The 17,969-nt window shown below is 38.8% G+C and overlaps 1 protein-coding gene and 1 pseudogene across 3 annotated transcripts in view; one reads left to right on the plus strand and one right to left on the minus strand.

Moving 5' to 3' along the window:
• Nucleotides 1–17,969, minus strand: part of PARN (poly(A)-specific ribonuclease) — a 173,095-nt gene that overhangs the window by 137,547 nt on the left and 17,579 nt on the right. For all 3 annotated transcript variants that reach the window (XM_054589602.1, XM_054589603.1, XM_054589604.1), the window contains exons 7-13: nt 14,393–14,558; nt 13,501–13,566; nt 12,758–12,796; nt 11,398–11,440; nt 10,097–10,177; nt 5,072–5,128; nt 1,221–1,298 (exon numbers count right to left, since the gene is read on the minus strand). In XM_054589602.1, the coding sequence (XP_054445577.1) occupies nt 1,221–1,298; nt 5,072–5,128; nt 10,097–10,177; nt 11,398–11,440; nt 12,758–12,796; nt 13,501–13,566; nt 14,393–14,558 (530 nt within the window). The remainder of the gene's footprint in view (nt 1–1,220; nt 1,299–5,071; nt 5,129–10,096; nt 10,178–11,397; nt 11,441–12,757; nt 12,797–13,500; nt 13,567–14,392; nt 14,559–17,969) is intronic.
• LOC129083260 (PDZ domain-containing protein 11-like) lies at nt 8,686–9,371 on the plus strand (annotated as a pseudogene).

Genomic DNA, 17,969 nt, shown 5'->3' on the forward strand with positions numbered 1-17,969 from the left:
TTAAAACAAAGACACACCTATGTCCTTACGCATTCTATGGTAGTTTTCAGGCTACACAGCAGCAGTGTTGAGAGTTATGACAGAGGCAGCACAGCCTGGAAAACCCAAAATATTTACCATTTTGCCTTTACAGAAAAAGTTTGCCAACCTATGATTTAAAGGATGGGCTGAAGGTTAAAAGTGAGACAAGGAATCCTGCCTGAAGTTTGCTAAACTCAAGATGAAAAATAGCTCACTTACAACTGAAATAAAGAGAAGCTAAATGTAACAGACAGCAGGGAGATAAAAATTGTCAGGATTTTGGAACTGACCAGATCTGGAGGAGGAAGGAAGAGTCAAAACCTATGTTAAAAATAGTCTTGGTATCATTTATAGTAAAGGAATCAGTAGAAGAAAATGGTTTTGAGGCAATAATAAGGAAATAAAGGTAGAATAAGTTACATATATTCTTTACAACATGTAAATTTTAAACACCATTTAATCCAAAGGCTCTCCAGGTGGAGACATGTGGAGTCCAGCATGAAAACTATGTACCTGGTTCTGAGTGGACTAATGTTGGTGTCTTCAGCTGAAGTTACGAAAGTGAGAGAGACCACTAAACAACAGAAAACAGTGGAAGAAAGCAGAAGATATAGGAGGACAAGTGAGATGAACCATGTGCAGTTAGGGGGCAGAGAGGAACAAACAAATGCAGCTCTTTTCCCGAGGAGCCAAAGAAGCTCATGCTTTCATTTCCCAAGGAGCCAAAGAAGCTCAAGCTTTCATGCACTGAGAAAACCTGGCTCCGAGAATGAAAAAACACCAAGGTCAATCGAAAATCTAAGGAAAGGAGCCTAGGAAGAGGAAATAACTTTGCAGGAGCTGATCCAGTTCAGTTGACCTAAAGCACCACTTACCTTCAATGGCCCTGCTATGTCTAACATTAGTAGGAGCAAACCAGACAACCCGCACCTGTGGCCGAGGAACCCCTACCCAGCACTAACTGAGCAAACCAATGACATTTAGAGAAAATAAATGTTTAATCTTGCTCTGAACACGGTAGATTAACTGAGGATCCCTTAAAATGGCCCGTATATACATCCTTCAAAAGTGTACAACCAAGTGCATGAGATTATCTCTCTGGGAACATGCTGTATACAAGGAAACGACACTCAGATAAACAACACTTTCTCAGTAATAAAGATTCATGAATTCTAGACAGAGGCTGACAAGTCACTTACCTCAGGCAGAGGGCAGCAGAACTGATGAACTGTGTGCATAACATCCAAGAGCATATTGTGTCCAATAACAAGTTTTCCCTGAAGAAAATCAAAGTTAGGGAAAAGACTGCCAGGTACAAAATTACAGTAGTGGAATTTGAGAGTGAAAATCCATGAGGCTTTTCTACTAAACTTACTTTACCACAATAAAAAATATTATAAATATATGCAAATAAGCAAATTATGGTTAGCTTCATTCTTTTTCAGTTTTGGGGTGTCAAATACAGAATGTAAAATAAAAGCTCCAAATGATTTTGATTTAATTGATCTCGTTCTCTGATTTTTAATCTTTCCACCAACAAGAGTCAGGAGTAGTAAATTTTGATATATCTATTTTAGGACTGCATTCATAACTATGCTAAAAGATAAAAATAACTTTCCCACTACACTAAACATAATGAATTTTCATTTTATCATTTATGTCAAAATTCATGGGGCATGTTCTTAAGTACCATTTCCAATAAAATCATTGCTTTTCAACCAACTGAAATACAGTTTATGTGCAATAAATTTACTCCATTTTGATAAAAAAATTAAACTACCAAAATGAAACAACTACTTTGATTTAGCTAGCCAGGTGGCACCATTTTAACATAAAGCATCCGTTCACTGCAGTGGAGCTTTTTATTATGTCACAGTGGACCTTCAGAGTGACACTCCTTGACTCACAGGGCTAAACATAATTCTTTGAAATAAGTAATTTTATGTAAAATTTCCCAAAGCTAATACACAACTGTCCTTTTGGCTTAGTGTCTGTGTACATTCTGAATACCTATTCAATGCTAAAATATCAAATATGCATTGATATTATAGAAAAGATGTGGAAGAAACCCAAAATAGAATACAAACACTAATAGAACCTAACTGTTATGTAAATGAATACCATAACCACACTGAAGAAAGCTGGGCAAAGAAGTTCAAAAACAGTATCATGACTACATGTTGTCAAGCTAAAGACAAAAAGACCTTCACATGAGTGCTGTAGCCTAGTCAGTGAACACACTTCTCACAAGATAGCGTAGTAATTTCGAAACACTTTCTGTGTGTACCAGATTTAACCAAACATATATAATGCAGATAAGAACTGGATTTCCCACTCTTGAAAAATAAGAAGACTAGGCTAAAAATAAACCCTGGGGTACTAGATTGGAATCTGAGGTATCAGTGCAAAAGCATGGTTTCATATGTATGACAGGCAGATATGTGTATCAATTCTTAGTTTTATCCAGTGAGGGGGACTGGAAGTAGTAAAACCACAATAGTGGTAACCTAGTGACAAGTCTTGGTTTCTGAACACCACTTTCCAGTGAAAGGAACCAGGGCTCCTTGGAGAAGTCACTGATTCAGAGCTGAGGCAGGGAAAATACAAGATTCGTCTGAAACATTTTGTGATACCAGAAAATAATAAAGCGCTCAAAAAAGGACAGGGGTTCTTCAAAGGACACAGGAGTCAACCTGATGAAGCTCTAATAGCCAAAGGTGGTATAAGTAGAGCAACAAAATAAACAATAAAAATATTACATTATAATTTCTAGGATAAATATATTTCCCTCAGTCCATACGCATACACAGTTTTTAAATGGTTAAAAAAAAAAACATGGGAGAAGGGACAGCTCTTCCTTATAAAAGAATTCCAAGAACAAATATAGAAAGAGGGAAATACAAACTTGCCATTGCAACATCAGAGAAACAATGGCCGCATGTAAGATCCCCTGACAGATGCTGTATTAGTGGACAACAGTTTGAGAAAAAAGAGATTTTCATAGTCTTAAGTATCTACCCCAAGATATTTATTAACCACAAAGGCAAAAGTAGTAACTTCACAGTGTACAAATCTAGCAGACAGCACCTTAAGCAAGTGAACAAGGTCAACATTATAAACCATTATTTCTAAGGTATTTTTGCATAAACTGTATTTCCTCAGTCCAATCACAAGAAAAGATCAGACAAATCCAAACTGAGGGACACCTGACAAAATGCTATCAATACTGTTTTAAAATATCAAGGTTATAAAAGACAAGGAGAGGCTGTTACAGACTGCAGAAGACTAAGAAGTAGTAAGTAAATGCAATGTGGGGTCCTAGATGAAATCTTAAACAGAAAAAGTAGTGGAAAAACTGGTGAAATTCAAGTAAGGTCTACAGTTGAATTCATAATATTGTGCCAATGTTACTTTCCTGGTTCTGATAACTGCATGACTATGTAAGATGTTGACAATGGGAGTAGTTAGGTGAGAAATATATGGAAACTGTACTACTTCTGCAACCTTGCTGTGAGTAAAGTATCAGTAAACATAAAAAGTTTTTAAAACTATAAAAAAACTATAAAAACTACAGATTTACTACTAAGAGCAACAGGAAAAGAATTTGGTGTGACATAAATGTTTAAGAGTAATTACTATTCACGAGCTTTATAAAGCTTAACTTAAAATGTCAGCATTTTTAAGGTATGTGACTTAAATTTTAAACATCTGCATCACTAATAAATAGGGTTTTCCATAATGATTTATGATGTAAACTACCAAAGGTCAGCAACATACTATGAATTATTCTGTAGAAGACAAAAGAGAGGAAAACAGAAGCACAGCAAGCTAAGGTATGTAAATTTGTGTAAGGTGAACAAATATGCCAGCTAACTAAACTATTGTGATAGCTACAAGAGTGCTCAAAGCCAACTGATGTCCCACATCCCTGTATTTTAGGGCCAGTCTCAGCCAAGCCAACTATTTCTCGGAAGTCTGTGGGCTAAGTGTGTATAATGTAAGCAAATGTGACTAGAAACTCTGCTTTTCTAGATACCTGTGATCTTAGCCACTTGTGAAGAGATTCACATTTTTGTTTCACTCCAAGCTCATCCAATGTATTATTCCATTCTGATTATCCTGCTACTTTAGAAAAGGAGCTCCTGGTGAGCCGGCCCTCTTCTTTTAAAAGGCTCTGTAATTTCTGTTTATCCCCAATTGAGGACAATGGTATGCCTGTTTTGACAAATCTACACCTTGTGGCGAGAAAGCCACGGAACTCTTGAGAGTCTCTATAGCCTTAAAGCTTCCCGATGCAAAGCTCAGCATCTAAGGGACACAACAAGTCCTCCTCTGAGAAAAAGATTCCTTCTCCACAGGCCAATTACTCAAAGAAAGAAATGCAATCTAGCATCAGAGCAAGAAACCTGACTTGGATGTGTAATTCACAAAACCACCAGCAGCATGACCCAATTTATCCATGCAAGATGTGAATGTCTCTTTTCCAAAAAGACTTAGAAAACAAGAAAAAATGTCTACCATATATATTACAGAACCCTTTAGCATACTTACACAGCGAGAAACACAGTTTTAAAACTTCAATTAATAAAATGGCTACCAGATATAAGATTCCATTACAGTTACGCAGAAGAATTCAACACAGGCAACTATCTTTATCCTCTAGATTCTTCTCATTAAGGAAAAAAACACCTTCAAACATGACTGTTTCTCCCCATATTCCTTATTTTCTTATCCTACTTCATACTGGTTTTGAAAATAATAAATATTCGTTTCATGTAGCTGTATAAGGAGCTCAGAGTATACTAATCCTATGCATTTTATAAAAGAAATTTTCTGAAGAAATGGTTTGGATTAAAAAAAATGGTGACAGCAATTATGATATCACACCAAGCATAACAATAATCTACCTTAATGAAGCTCTAACTTCTTCCTCTGTACCAAGTAAACATCCTAAATGTAACCAAATGATTAATTTGCAATGATAACTAGGCACTTCACCTTAATATTATGTTCTGGAATCTAGTTAAAAACAAAGGTCTGGTTCACTTACCGAATTAGCAATGGCATGAATGACTCTAGAAAATCCCACAGCATCATTCAGTTCTTCCTAATTAAAAAAAAAAATTCATGTACATATACTACTATATTTGAATGGGTTAAAATCTAGACCAAAAAAAAAAGGCACTGAAATTTTACAATGAGTTTAAAGCTTTAGTTTCACGTGCTTTGCACATATTATCCCAAACAAATGCATCTGAAATGATTTATAATATTCCCTTTTTCTGTTTTAGAAAGTGGAATGAGCAAGTGGCAAATTATTCACTAGTTACCAAAATCACAGCACCATCACTTCACATCACTTGCAATTTCAGTCTATCAAGCCATCTTAAAAACGTACTTCTAAAACCTGCCACCTGCTGGCCAAATTCAATACTGCACCTAATTCTTAGGAAACCCAACCAGCAGTTAGCTGACCAAAAACAGCATTCCCATAATTCTTGCTATTTTTGTCAAAAGCATTTTTATAGTTTTTACAGTGCAGCACTCTGAGTCTCATCCCTACTCAGTTTCTTCTTTCCTACTTCCTTTCTAACAGTGTTTAAAGAGGCTCAATTTCTCTCCTATATTGAAACCTCTTCCATAACTCTAAGCTCTATGCAACTACTTACCGTTCCTTCTCCTTGCCTCTTCACAGCTAAACTTTAAGAAACTTCTCTCCACTAACTAGCTCCAGTTTAACTCTGAGGTAGTTGCACCCTCCTGCCCTCTGGTGCCACCCTCACTGAAATTGTTCGCCTCTTTGAACTACTCCTAAGGTTAACTACTATTAGTAAGGATGTGGAAAAATTCGAACACTTGTGACCTGTTGGGGGAATGTAAAGTAGTGCAGTTGCTATGAAAAACAGTATAGCAGTTCCTCTAAAAATTAACCTAAGAACTTCCATTTGATCCAGCAATTCTACTTCTGGGTACACACCCAAAAGAACTAAAAGCAAGAACTCAAAGAGACTTGTACACCTATGTCTATAGTAGTATTCACAAAAACAAAAAGGTTGAAGCAACCCAAGTGTCCGCTGACAGATAGATAAAGAAAATGTAGTATATCTATACAATGGGATATTATTTCGCCTAAAAAGGAAAGGAATTCTGACACACACTATAGTATGGGTGAACCTTGAGGACTCGATGTTAAGTGAATTACGACAGTAACAAGAAACCAAATACTATATGATTCTTCTTTTGTGAGGTACTGTGAAATCCAGAGACAGAAAGTAGAAGAGTGACTACCTGCGGCTAAGGGGAAGGAGTAATGGGGAATTGTTTTAATGGGTACAGCTTCAGTTCTGCGGGATGAAAAGGCTTCTGGAGATGGATGGTGCTGATAGTTGCATTAACAATCTAAATGTCCTTAACACTTAGGAAACTGTACACCTAAGAATAGTTGAGATGGTAAATTTTGTGTGTATTTTAACACAATTAAACTTTTTTTAATTTTTTCATTTATTTATTTCTAGAGAGAGGGGAATGGAGGGAGACAGAGGGGGACAGAAACATCAATATGTGGCTACCTCCCAGGTATGTGACCTACTGGGGATCTGGCCTGCAACCCAGGTATGCAACCTAACAGGGAATCGAACCAGCGACCTGTTGGCTCGCAGGTTGGTGCTCAGTCCATTGAGCCATACCAGCCAGGGCAACAAAATTAAAACTTTGAAAATTTTAAAGAATATTTTAGAAATGAAAACTCCCAAGACTAAATCACATCTCAGCCTTTACCCCTTCTCTAGAGTATCGGAGGATACTGTTGACATCCCCGTCTTCGAATACTCTTCTTCTCTCAGCTACTGTGTCACTATAATCTCCTGACACATTTTTCAACTTCTGTCAATCATTTAAATTGCTGGTGGTCTTCAGAATCCTACAATAAGTCCTATTCTCATTCCTCATGCACACTGTAGGTGCTCTAACTCAGTCTTCATCGCTCTGCCAATGACAACCAAGTCTAGCCCTCACCTCTCTCCTATGCTCCAGAATGGTAACTCTACCTACAAGACACCTGCTGTTAGATGTCCCAAAGACATCTAAAACTTCATCAGATCAGAAACAGAACATAACCTCTTTTACACTATAGGAGGGAAGCTCCATTATGGTGCCCTGGTGACCTTGCACATATCCAAATAGGCTACACAGGCAAAGGCTTGAGCTGCTGCAGTTAACCTGCATCTTGGTGAAAACACCCCAGGAGAGGATGGGAGGTAGGGGCTTGTCTCCTTCTCTACCCCTGGGAGACTGTCCTGAGATAGTTTCTCACTGTTCCCAAATTTTGGTAAGGCATGGGACTTTCCACCTCACCCTCCCACCCTTGTCAGAATAGAGCTACAGCATATAAAAGCATTTAGCAGCAGTCTAGATAAAGCTGACTCCCCAATAATAAGGTATCCACAACTCACATCGCAGTTATATGGCTCCTTTTATCTTAATGTTGTCTTTTTGGTGTGTGGGAACAAGGACCTCATGCAGCTGGCACCTTTGGCAGATATACCTTCTCTAAGAAACACACTGTCTAAATCTAACAATGCCTTATTGTGTCTTTACTGGTTTTAATCAGTTGATGCAGCCCTGCCTTATATATATATGTGTGTGAGCTTAACATCCACCCATACACAAACCCTACTCCATCTGGCCTCCCACCCCCACCAATATCACCCTGTCAAAGTGAACTGACATCAGTCTTCCTCGCTGCTCAAATCTCAGGCTTGAGCATCTTCCTTCTTCTCTCTTCCTCTTTCACCACCCACATCCAATGACAAATTCCAATGAGTCTACCTTGTAAATATCTCCGGATTTCACCTAGACTGCTACTAACTATCCTATTCCAGGTCACTGATATCTCTTAGCTATGTTACCCCACAGCTTAATTGGTCTCCCTGCCTCTAGTCTTACTCAAATCCATTCTCCAGATAGCAACCAAGACGACGACGAGCTAACATGTCCATGTCATCCTAATCTGTCAAACTGTTACCATAAAATAGAGCACCGGGGAGTCTCCCTCATTGGCCAAGATGGTGGCAGGGGGAGGTTCTTATACTGAGCACACAGAAAGTTAGAAATATCAGTGAAGAGGGCTTAAGTGCAAAAAGCTGGCAAGATAATTAGATTTTTAAAAAGTCCTCCTCCCACTCTCCAATACCTGATTGGAGGTGGGACCAGGGGAAGGCAGGCACATGCACCACATAAGTCAAAATGGCATGGGAGCAGGTACTTGACCAAAGAGGCCTGTCAGTCTAGCCTTGGGAAGTTGACTGGTCATTTTGAGAAAGCACTTGGTCAATCCCAAGCTAATACAATTCTAGGGGAACAAAGGAGCTCTCCCTTGCCAACCTGATGATGCTCTCACCCATGTGTTCATCATGCTCTCTCAGAGTACGTGACCATGTGGCCCTAGCAACCACATAGCCCATGACCATGCAGTTTCGGTAGGCAGGTTCCAGGAGGGAGCCTGAAATGGACAGCAGCCAGGAAAAAGCTACGCTACCTGGATAAGGACTAAGACTGCTTAGCAGGTACCCACAGGCGCCAAAGGACTGTACTTTTAAATGGAGTGGGGAAATTGGCAGTGAGTGGAACCTGAGCTGGCTGAGGCCTATTGGTAGGGCCTTGCCAGAGATGGACAGCCAGGTTCCCTGTGACTACCCAGTGGTTTTTCTGCCTATGAGAATTCCCCAACATGGATTCCTTCTCATGAAATAGGAACCATCTGCTCTCTTGAACAGTGGATTTTTCCCCATGGGCATGAGATGATACATGAAATGTAACATAGCAGGGTTATAAAGCCCCATGGAGAATGAATCTTAGCCTTTGTTATAGCCAGGGAACTCAGAAGTTGGATTCTGAGCAACTGGGCCCATTGGAAGCGTCTTATGGAATCCTCCTGCCAGAGTCCATTCACATCACAGAATTCTGGAAATTCAGAGCCCTAATTTCCATTCTGTTAAGAGGATATACCACACAGACTACAATGAGGTAACCAAGTTTCTGCCCTGAATCATCACACTGAAAAAGCCCCCCCGAGCTCAGGTGGCATTTAACATGTCCTGAGGAGGAAGGGCTACCCATCTTCATTTCCAAGATGATCCCTGACTCTTGGTCCAGGCACTTCAGGAAGGGGACCAAGTCCTAGCTGTAAATGATGTGGATTCTAAGATGCTCAGTATAGAAAGGCTGTTAAGATCCCAAAGACAGCCCATAAAATCAGCATGCATGTCCACTTCTTTCCCTACAATTATCATCACCAAAAAGAGAGGACTGAGAGAGTTGGATCCCACAGCCCTCCTCATGGAATCTTCTAGGACAAGCTTGCCAGGCCTCAGGGAAGCCACGTACACTCTTACACAGTCTCATACACTTCGGAGACTCTGGTGGGACCCTGTATTTCTTCCTCTACCTCCTATTATCTTCTCCAAAAACTAAAACGCGATGCTTAAGAAAAATAAAATAAAACACAGTAGGAACTTTGGACACTGGCTTTTGTCTTGGCCTTGCTGAAGATGGTGGGACTTTTTCCACAGTAGAAAGAGGAGATAGTCCTTGAAACACAGTCCGCCATTCTGCCACATTGTGCAGCACCAGAATAAAACCTCTCTCCTTTTATACCAGCAACGGCCTCACAAGTTTGGCTTTTGTGGCAACAGGCAGAGAAACCTCTGTTTTTGTTCAGTTATAAAATCATATGTTTTAAACTTAAGAAAACTAGTAATTTGCTTGAAATCAGACATAGAGATATTAGTTAACAGGCAATGAAGATCAGTGGCACATAATCTGAATGATAATCAAGAATACTTTTTTCAAGACTGCTTCATATATGGGAAGACTGGTCAACCATGTTTACTTTGTTGTCTATGTCTAAATACTTAAACTTGAGTTCCCCTTGTTCTATTCTAGATTTTCCCACCAATCCAACTTTATTATGGTAGAAACTAATCATTAAGTTGATTTCATCACATGATACACAAATATAGAAAAAGGTACTATGTTGCCATTGCTCTCCCAAAGAAAATGAACATAACTCAATTACCTGTTCTTTAGCATGTTTCTGTTGCTCTCTTCTTTTACGTTCTTCTTCATCTACTTTACTGATAACTATGTATCGCTCTTTCTAAAAGACATAAAGCCCACATATAATTTTCTAGAAGCAACTTGACCCAAAAAATTCAGAATTCTGCTACCCTGAGAAGCTATCATTTTTATCATCTCAGTCTTTCATGGACTAAATACACTAAAAGGATATGGAAAAGCCACCAAAAATTGAATTCATGCATTACAAACCAAAATTCTGCCTCTGTGTTTCCAATGACACTTTCCCATGGTTTATTAATCCAACCCAACAGATGTCAGTTAAAAGTATCAACCGACTGTGAGAATAAGACACTTTCCCACAGTGAACACTAAAAAATCACATTGCATCTGAACACGAGTTTCTAAGCGGTTGGCTTTAAAATAAAATTTCTACTTATTATTTCATTAATACAAGGGAAAAAATCCTAGATTTCCTGGTATTTGTCAGATAATTAGTGGCTTCTTCCTCATATACTGCATTTTTAATCAATTAAGCAACCATAAAACCTCCTACGTTAAAGTTTGAGATTTATCTTCTAGCAAGGTTGTTTGTTAATTCACTTTATCTCATACAGTTTGACATCTAAAGCAACAACTAAGTTCTAAATCCTAAAATTTTGCCAAAACCCACAATCAGCCCATCATTATCCATCATGGTTCTATCAGTGCACGTTGGAAATATGTGACAATACAGATGCAGATGCTTATGCCCTAAATTCTCTTTTTTTAAGATGCTTTTTATTTTTTTTACACTTAATTATTTATCTTTAGAGAGCAGGGAATGGAGGGGAAAAAAAGGAAGAGAGATATCAATCTGCAAGAGATACATCGAATAGTTGTCTCTTGCATACCCACCCCCAACTAGGGACTGGGGGCCTGGGCCACAACCCAGGCATGTGCCCTGACTGGGAATCAACCCAGCCAGCCAGGGCATGCCCTAAGTTCTAAAATTTAATTTTCTTTTCCCACATATATGGAAGCCATTTTTTTCATGCATATCACAACTTTCTGCTATAATTAGAACACATACTAACATTTGCATCCTTTCAAGTTTACAAAGCCTTGACTATAGGTACAAATCATCATTATCATGCTCCCCCAACAATGTACAAATGAGGAAAATGAGGCTTAGAAAGGTTAAATGACCTGACCAAGGTCACCCAGCTCCTAAACAGCAGGGCCAAGAAGTGAACTCTGACTTTCAACATATCAACGAATCCTTGCATGTGTTTGTTAGCCCTAGATAACTCTTGAGGTTACCTTTTCAGTTTCTAAAGTCTCAACGTGAATGCCTTTGGGATACCTAAAGAAGAGGAAGAAAACATGACATTAGTAAATGAGAAAATGACAACTAAAACCTTAAGTATTTTAAAAGCAACTATAAAGCTGTAATTTAATAAGTTTTATTAAATATGAAATAAGTGTTATTATGATGAAGACTTTATAGTAAGCCTAGCCTATTCCACAATATTTCAGCTGCTAAATGTTGCTCCTAAATGTTGCTCTTTGCTCCTAAACACACAAGTATGTACCTGATTTCAAAATAATTTTTTTTAGGGCAGGCATTTTCTGAAATGTCGTGCACCACATAATACAGACAGCTCATTACCACACAGTCAAATCTTTCTTCCAAATATGTTTACTTCCTGACTTAAAGGTTTTTTAGGTTATATGGGCACAGACAAGGGAGACCTGAAATGGATAACTCTGTAGTTTGGCATGGTAGTTTGTATTAGTCAAGAAGTGTGATCCGGAATCCACACAGTAAGTTTCAAGGATAATATTTTTTTAAAAAAGGAGCTGGTCAAAGGACAATGGCCCTTTTCCTGTTATGTTCAAAGTAAACTTTCAATAAACATGTCATAGACAGACTCTAATGTATAAACAAAAATCCCTAACAAAGTCAAATGCAACCATCAAATTGTCTAATACTGATGTTCAATTTTGGGGTTAGAGATCCACTTTCTAACACAATGAAACCCATGGGAAAAAAATTTTTAGGTAATATTTCAGGGGATTCACAGAAACATTATTTATAAAAAGAATTGAGCTGAGTATTTCCTAGGTCTTAAAACCAAATCTTTATTATATACTTTCTTAGGGCAAAAACACTACACACCCAGAACTTAACAAAGCCAAAGTGATAATTAAGAGAAATTTTAAAAGCTTTAAAGCATCTATTAAAAAGCAGCAACAAAAAAATAAGTGGTATTCAACTTAAGAAAACAAAGGGAAATAAAATAAAGCACTGCACAACAATGTGGGATGGTCACCCTGACTGGTGTAGCTCAGTGAGTTGGGTGTTGTCCCACACACTGAAAGGTCATCAGTTCCCAGTCAGGGCGCATCCCTGGGTTGCGGGCCAGGTCCCCACCTGGGAGCATGCAAGAGGCAACTGATCAATGTTTCTGTCGCATATGGGTGTTTCTCTCCCTCTTTTTCTCTGTCCCCTCCCCTCGCTCTAAAAATAAATAAAATCTTTAAAAAAAAAAAAGAACATGTAATATCAAATCACCAAGTACTGCAGAATTCTATAAATGAAATAAGGACTATGACATTATCTTTAGTTTTTAAATGCTGGGTTCCTCACAGAGCTCTTGCATATAATATAAACACTTACTTCCAGCTCAAAGTCTGATAAATTAGTTTTCTTTGGAACCTATAAAAATAAAAGGAAAAGTATTCATCTTGGCTCATTAAAAAAAAATCCTACTGACCAAGCACTGGTAGGGAAAGACATTTAATTTTTAAGAGATTTCAATAAAAGTGACAGGTAATATGCAAACAAAACTGGGCAGGACGCTTGTAGCATTAAGATTTATCACTACTTGTCTTCATCAAAAGTTCTTTATTATTATTATACTACCTTTATAGAAGAGGTCAAGTTCCTGTCTAACTACAGTACTAGTTCCCGGGGCTTATAAAGAGTGTTTAAGGTAGACAGATACACTAAAATTCTTTTGTGAAGCTAGTCACAAAATAAAAAGAAAGTTAAGATGTTTTTCACTACAGAGAAAAATTAAAAGGATAGAAGTAGCCTGAGAGTAAATCCTTCTCTTCTAAAATGTTTATGCATTAAGTACTCCACGAGGCTAAAATAATTGTGCCACTCTTGAACATAAACTTTAAACCAAAGTTGCTCAACAGTTTTCTCCCCTCCAGAATGGGACAAAGCATTCAGTGTCTCAATACACCATCATCCCCACTGTATTAATGTTAAAAGTTAATGCTTAAATCTAGGGAGTATACCTGTAATAAAAAGGCTATTTATGAAGGTGTTTTTAAAAGATCAAATATAGCACATGCCAGAAATCATCTACCTTTCCCCAAAAAGAAGACGTAAAAGGATTCAGGGCAACTAACCCCGTACATGGCTCTAAATCCAAGTTCTTATTTTCTTCACTTTGTAATAAATCTTCTATTTTCTCTCTGAGGAATTAAAATAAAAACGTGACTGTCAATACCTTCAAGGAATAAAGTCATCAACCAACAGAACATTCATACTCAAAAGCTATCTAAATATAAGAACATATGCCCTGGCCGGGTAACTCAGTTGGTTAGAGCACCATTCTGATACACCAAGGTTGTGGGTTTGATACTCAGTCAGGGTACAAACAAGAATCAACCAATGAATGCACTAATAAGAACAACAAATCGGTATTTCTCTGTCTAAAATAAATTTTAATAAGAGAATGTAAGACAATGTAATTTTAATAAATCATATTATAATTTTTTACTTCAATAAGGCTTAAAGAATAATTATTTTGGCATTTTTTAATTGTTATTAATTAGTGACAACCCCTCGAGGATACATCAGTACAAATAATTTAAATTTCTACTCTTCTAGTAAAGCATTTCTACTGATAAGTGAATTAAGCAAGTCTAGACATTTCCTAGATGGCACACTGGCTTGTCTGAAACTTCACTGCCAGAAAAAAAGACATGGGCATGTTGCAAGTATCTGGATGGACTTGTTTCATTCCTCTGCCTTCAGAGGAACTACACAGTGGCTGCCAGGTCCTTGTAGAAGGTCTTCCCAGTGACATGCAACAAGCCTAAGCATAGCACACAGAATCCTATTTACAATGTGCTATTGTCACACAAATTCAGATATGCCATAATTAAATCCTGCCAATCACAACATCACTCCTCTCTGCGTGTACAGTATGTATGCAGTACAGGTTCAAGATACAAATGTCAGTCTTGCCCCAATACACACTACATGATGCACATTCGGTTCCAGTTTAGAACTTACACCACTTGGTCAATAAATTTCTTCTGATCCTCAGGAATCGTCACAGGACATTTTGATGTGTTAGGAGACACATACGATAGAGCTCCTGCACCATTGGACTGTAAACGTTTTTCATCATATTGCTCTCTTAACTGTCTTTCTTCTTCCTGATTTAAATATGGAATTCCTAAATACAGTTTTTAAAAAAATGCATTAGTACAAGTTACTGTTTAACATAAAAACTGTTTAACAAACCAAAGAGCCTAAAATACTCAGGAATGGCTTACCATATTTAACGATAGTTCAAAAAAATCAACAGAAAAGCAAATAATTTTGAAATGTTTGTCTCATCATGCACTCCATTTATTCATTCTTCTTTCAACAAATTTTTACTTGGCACGTATGTTGTTTCAAGAACTGTATTCAATTCTGGGAGAATCTAACTGAACAAAGTACATGCATCCTGCCCTGTAGTGGAGGGAATCACTTTAGCCAGAATGATCAAAGAAGGCCACTGTGAGTGAAGATCCAAATGATAAGATTGAATCAGACAGCCAAAGAACTGGGAGAAGAGTATTTCCAGAAAGAGAGTAAGTATAAACACACTGTGAATGGAAATGGCTTGGACTTTTCCAAAAACAGTAAGGAAACTGGTATGGCCAGAACACAATGAACATGGAATGGCCAGGTTGGAGATGGAATGAAACAAGATTACACAAGCCTTTATAGGCCAAAATAAAAATTTATTTTATTCTAACAGAAATTGGATACCATTAGAAGATTTTAAGCAAGATAACTACATTGCCTACTTCCTGTTTTTAAAAGAGCACTTTGACTCCTGTGAGAGTTGGAGTAGGGAAGTCAGAGCTACAAGCAAGTGTCCATTGTAATCATCCAGGCAGGAGATGATCACCTACATCAGAGGTCAATAAATTTTTTCGTAAAGGGACAAACAGTAAATGTTTCAGGCTTGTATGGGTCTCTGTTGCAACTACTCAGCTCTGCTCTTGTGGCATAAAAGGAAATATACAATGAGTAAATGAGTGAGGATGACTATGTCCCAATAAAAATTTATTTACTAAATAGACAGTGGGCCATAGTTTGTACGCTGTCTTAGACTATAAAGACAGGGAGAATAGTTTTTAGAGATGGGAGAGGCAGAACATGTTGATGTACTGTAGGTGAAGAATAAAGGGAAAAGCTAGATAAAAAATGATGATATTAAGTTTAAGCAATTGGGAAGATGATAGGGCCGCTTAACAAGGTAGGGAAAAATAGGAAAAGAATAGGTTGGGGGCTCCAAGGATGAAAATCAAAAGCTACCTGCTGGATATATGAAATCATCTAAGGGTATATATAAATTAAAAATTTATATAAATCTATAGTGCAGAATAAAAAGAGTTTAGAGAAATTTAGGCAACATCAGGATATATTTGTTCTTAAAGCCATGGGATACCAACAAACTCTGTAGAAACAACGATGGAATTAGGGCCATGGGGCTAGTCCAGGCCACTAAGAGGAGACCAAGAGATGGACTGTACTTGACAACCATCATGCCGAGACGTAGGACATTATCTTCACTGCTATGACAGAGCTTATTAAAAACCATGCTATGGACTTCCGGTCAAGATGGCAGCATAGGTATATATGGCTTGCCACCTTGCACAACCACATCAAAATTACAACTAAACTACAGAACCACTCTCACTTAAAACCATCAGAAATCAAGTTGAATGGAAATCTGACAACTATGGAATTAAAGAAACCGCATCCATCCAGACTGGTAGGAGGGGCGCAGATGCAGAATAGGCTGGTCGCACATATGTGTGGTGGATAAAAATTTGGGAAGGATATTTCGGGAGTGAGGAGTCCCAGCCCAACACCAGGCACTCCCACCCAGGATTCCAGCAGCAGGAAGGTAAGTCCCCACAACTCCTGGCTGAAAAACCCAGCAGGGACTGAGTTGGTAGAAGACACTGCTGGAGCCCCAAGCAGTTCCTCTTAAAGAATCCACACACAGACTCACGCACTCAGAGTCATTTCTCAGCTACAGCACCGAGGTAGCAGCTTGAAAGCTACCAGTGGCACACAGGGAGAAACTGAAGTGTCTGGCATCAAGACAGAGGCCATAGTCACTCTTCTAAATCCTACCCCCTACGAAGTCCCAGAGCCAGCAAGCTAGTGCCATATCTGAGATTCCATCGACCTCACTAACACTGTTTGATCCACCTTAGAGATCCCCAGAGACTCCGCCCCACCCAATTTACAGGCCCACCAAGCTGCTTTTCCGTGTGAATGATTGGTCTTAGCTCATGCTTCCCAATTTCCTAAATCCTCTCAAACAAGAAACAGCTGGCCTCACTGAGCCTCCAGCCCCAACACCTCTTGCTAAGTGGCCCCAGGTAAAACATTAGCATCCAGCAGCCTAGATTCACAGTTTGGCTTCACCTTGGAATATCCAGGCCCAGCACAAGTAAAGCTGCCTCAGATTGCTTTATAGCTCAGGCAGGAAAACCCAGGTGGACAACAGGTGGGGACTGACCATGGCCTGCACCACCAGGGAAACGCCAGAGTCAGCGCACCCAGTGTACAGCTGCGGACCACTCTAGAGCACCTCCACCCTGCCCCCGCACATTGAGGGCAGAGGTTGGTGGTTAAGTAGTCATAGCCGGTCCTTGTAGCTGACTGGCCTGGGTAAATCCCTCCCATTGACCTGCCAACAGCAACTCAGGCTCAACTACAAGAAGAAGGTGTACTCAGCCTACACAAAGGGCACACCTTGAGTACGTAGCTTGGGTGATAGGGGTGGCTGTGCCACTGAACCCTACAGGATACCTACTCCATTAGGCCATGCTACCAAAACAGGGAGTCACAGCAGCTCTATCTAGTACACTGAAACAAACACAGGGAGGCTGCCAAAATAAGGAGATAAACACGACCCAGATGAAACAACAGATCAAAACTCCAGAAAAACAACTAGACAAAATGCTGTCAGATGCAGAGTTTAAAACACTGGTTATAAGGATGCTCAAGGAACTTAGTGAGGACCTCGGCAGCATAAAAAAGATCCAGTCAAACAAAGGATGCCCTAATTGAAATGAGAACAATTTACAGGGAAACAACAGAGGAATAGATGAAGCCAAGTCAAACTGATGATGTGGAACATAAGGAAGCAAAAAACAACTAATCAGAACAACAAGAAGAAAAAAATCCAAAAAAATGAGGATTATGTAAGCAGCCTCTTGCGCAACTTCAAGTGTTCCAATATTCGCATTGTAGGTCCCAGGAAGAGAAGATAAACAAGAAATTGGAAATCTATTTGAAAAAATACTGAAAGAAAACTTCCCTGATTTGGTGAAGGAAAAAGACATGCAATTTCAGGAAGCACAGAGACTCCCAAACAAGATGGATACAAAGAGGCCCACTACAAGATACATCATAATTAAAATGCTAAAGGTTAAAGATAAAAAGAGCAAAAGAAAAGCAGCAAGAGAAAAGCAGATAGTCACTTTCAAGGGAATTCCCATCAGACTATCAGCCGATTTCTCAAAAGAAACTGCCAGCTAGAAGGGAGTGGCAAGAAATACTCAAAGTCATG

This window comes from Pteronotus mesoamericanus, unplaced genomic scaffold, assembly GCF_021234165.1.
Source record: "Pteronotus mesoamericanus isolate MK-2021 breed Mesoamerican mustached bat unplaced genomic scaffold, CSHL_Meso_final scaffold_167, whole genome shotgun sequence".
NCBI lineage: Eukaryota > Metazoa > Chordata > Mammalia > Chiroptera > Mormoopidae > Pteronotus > Pteronotus mesoamericanus.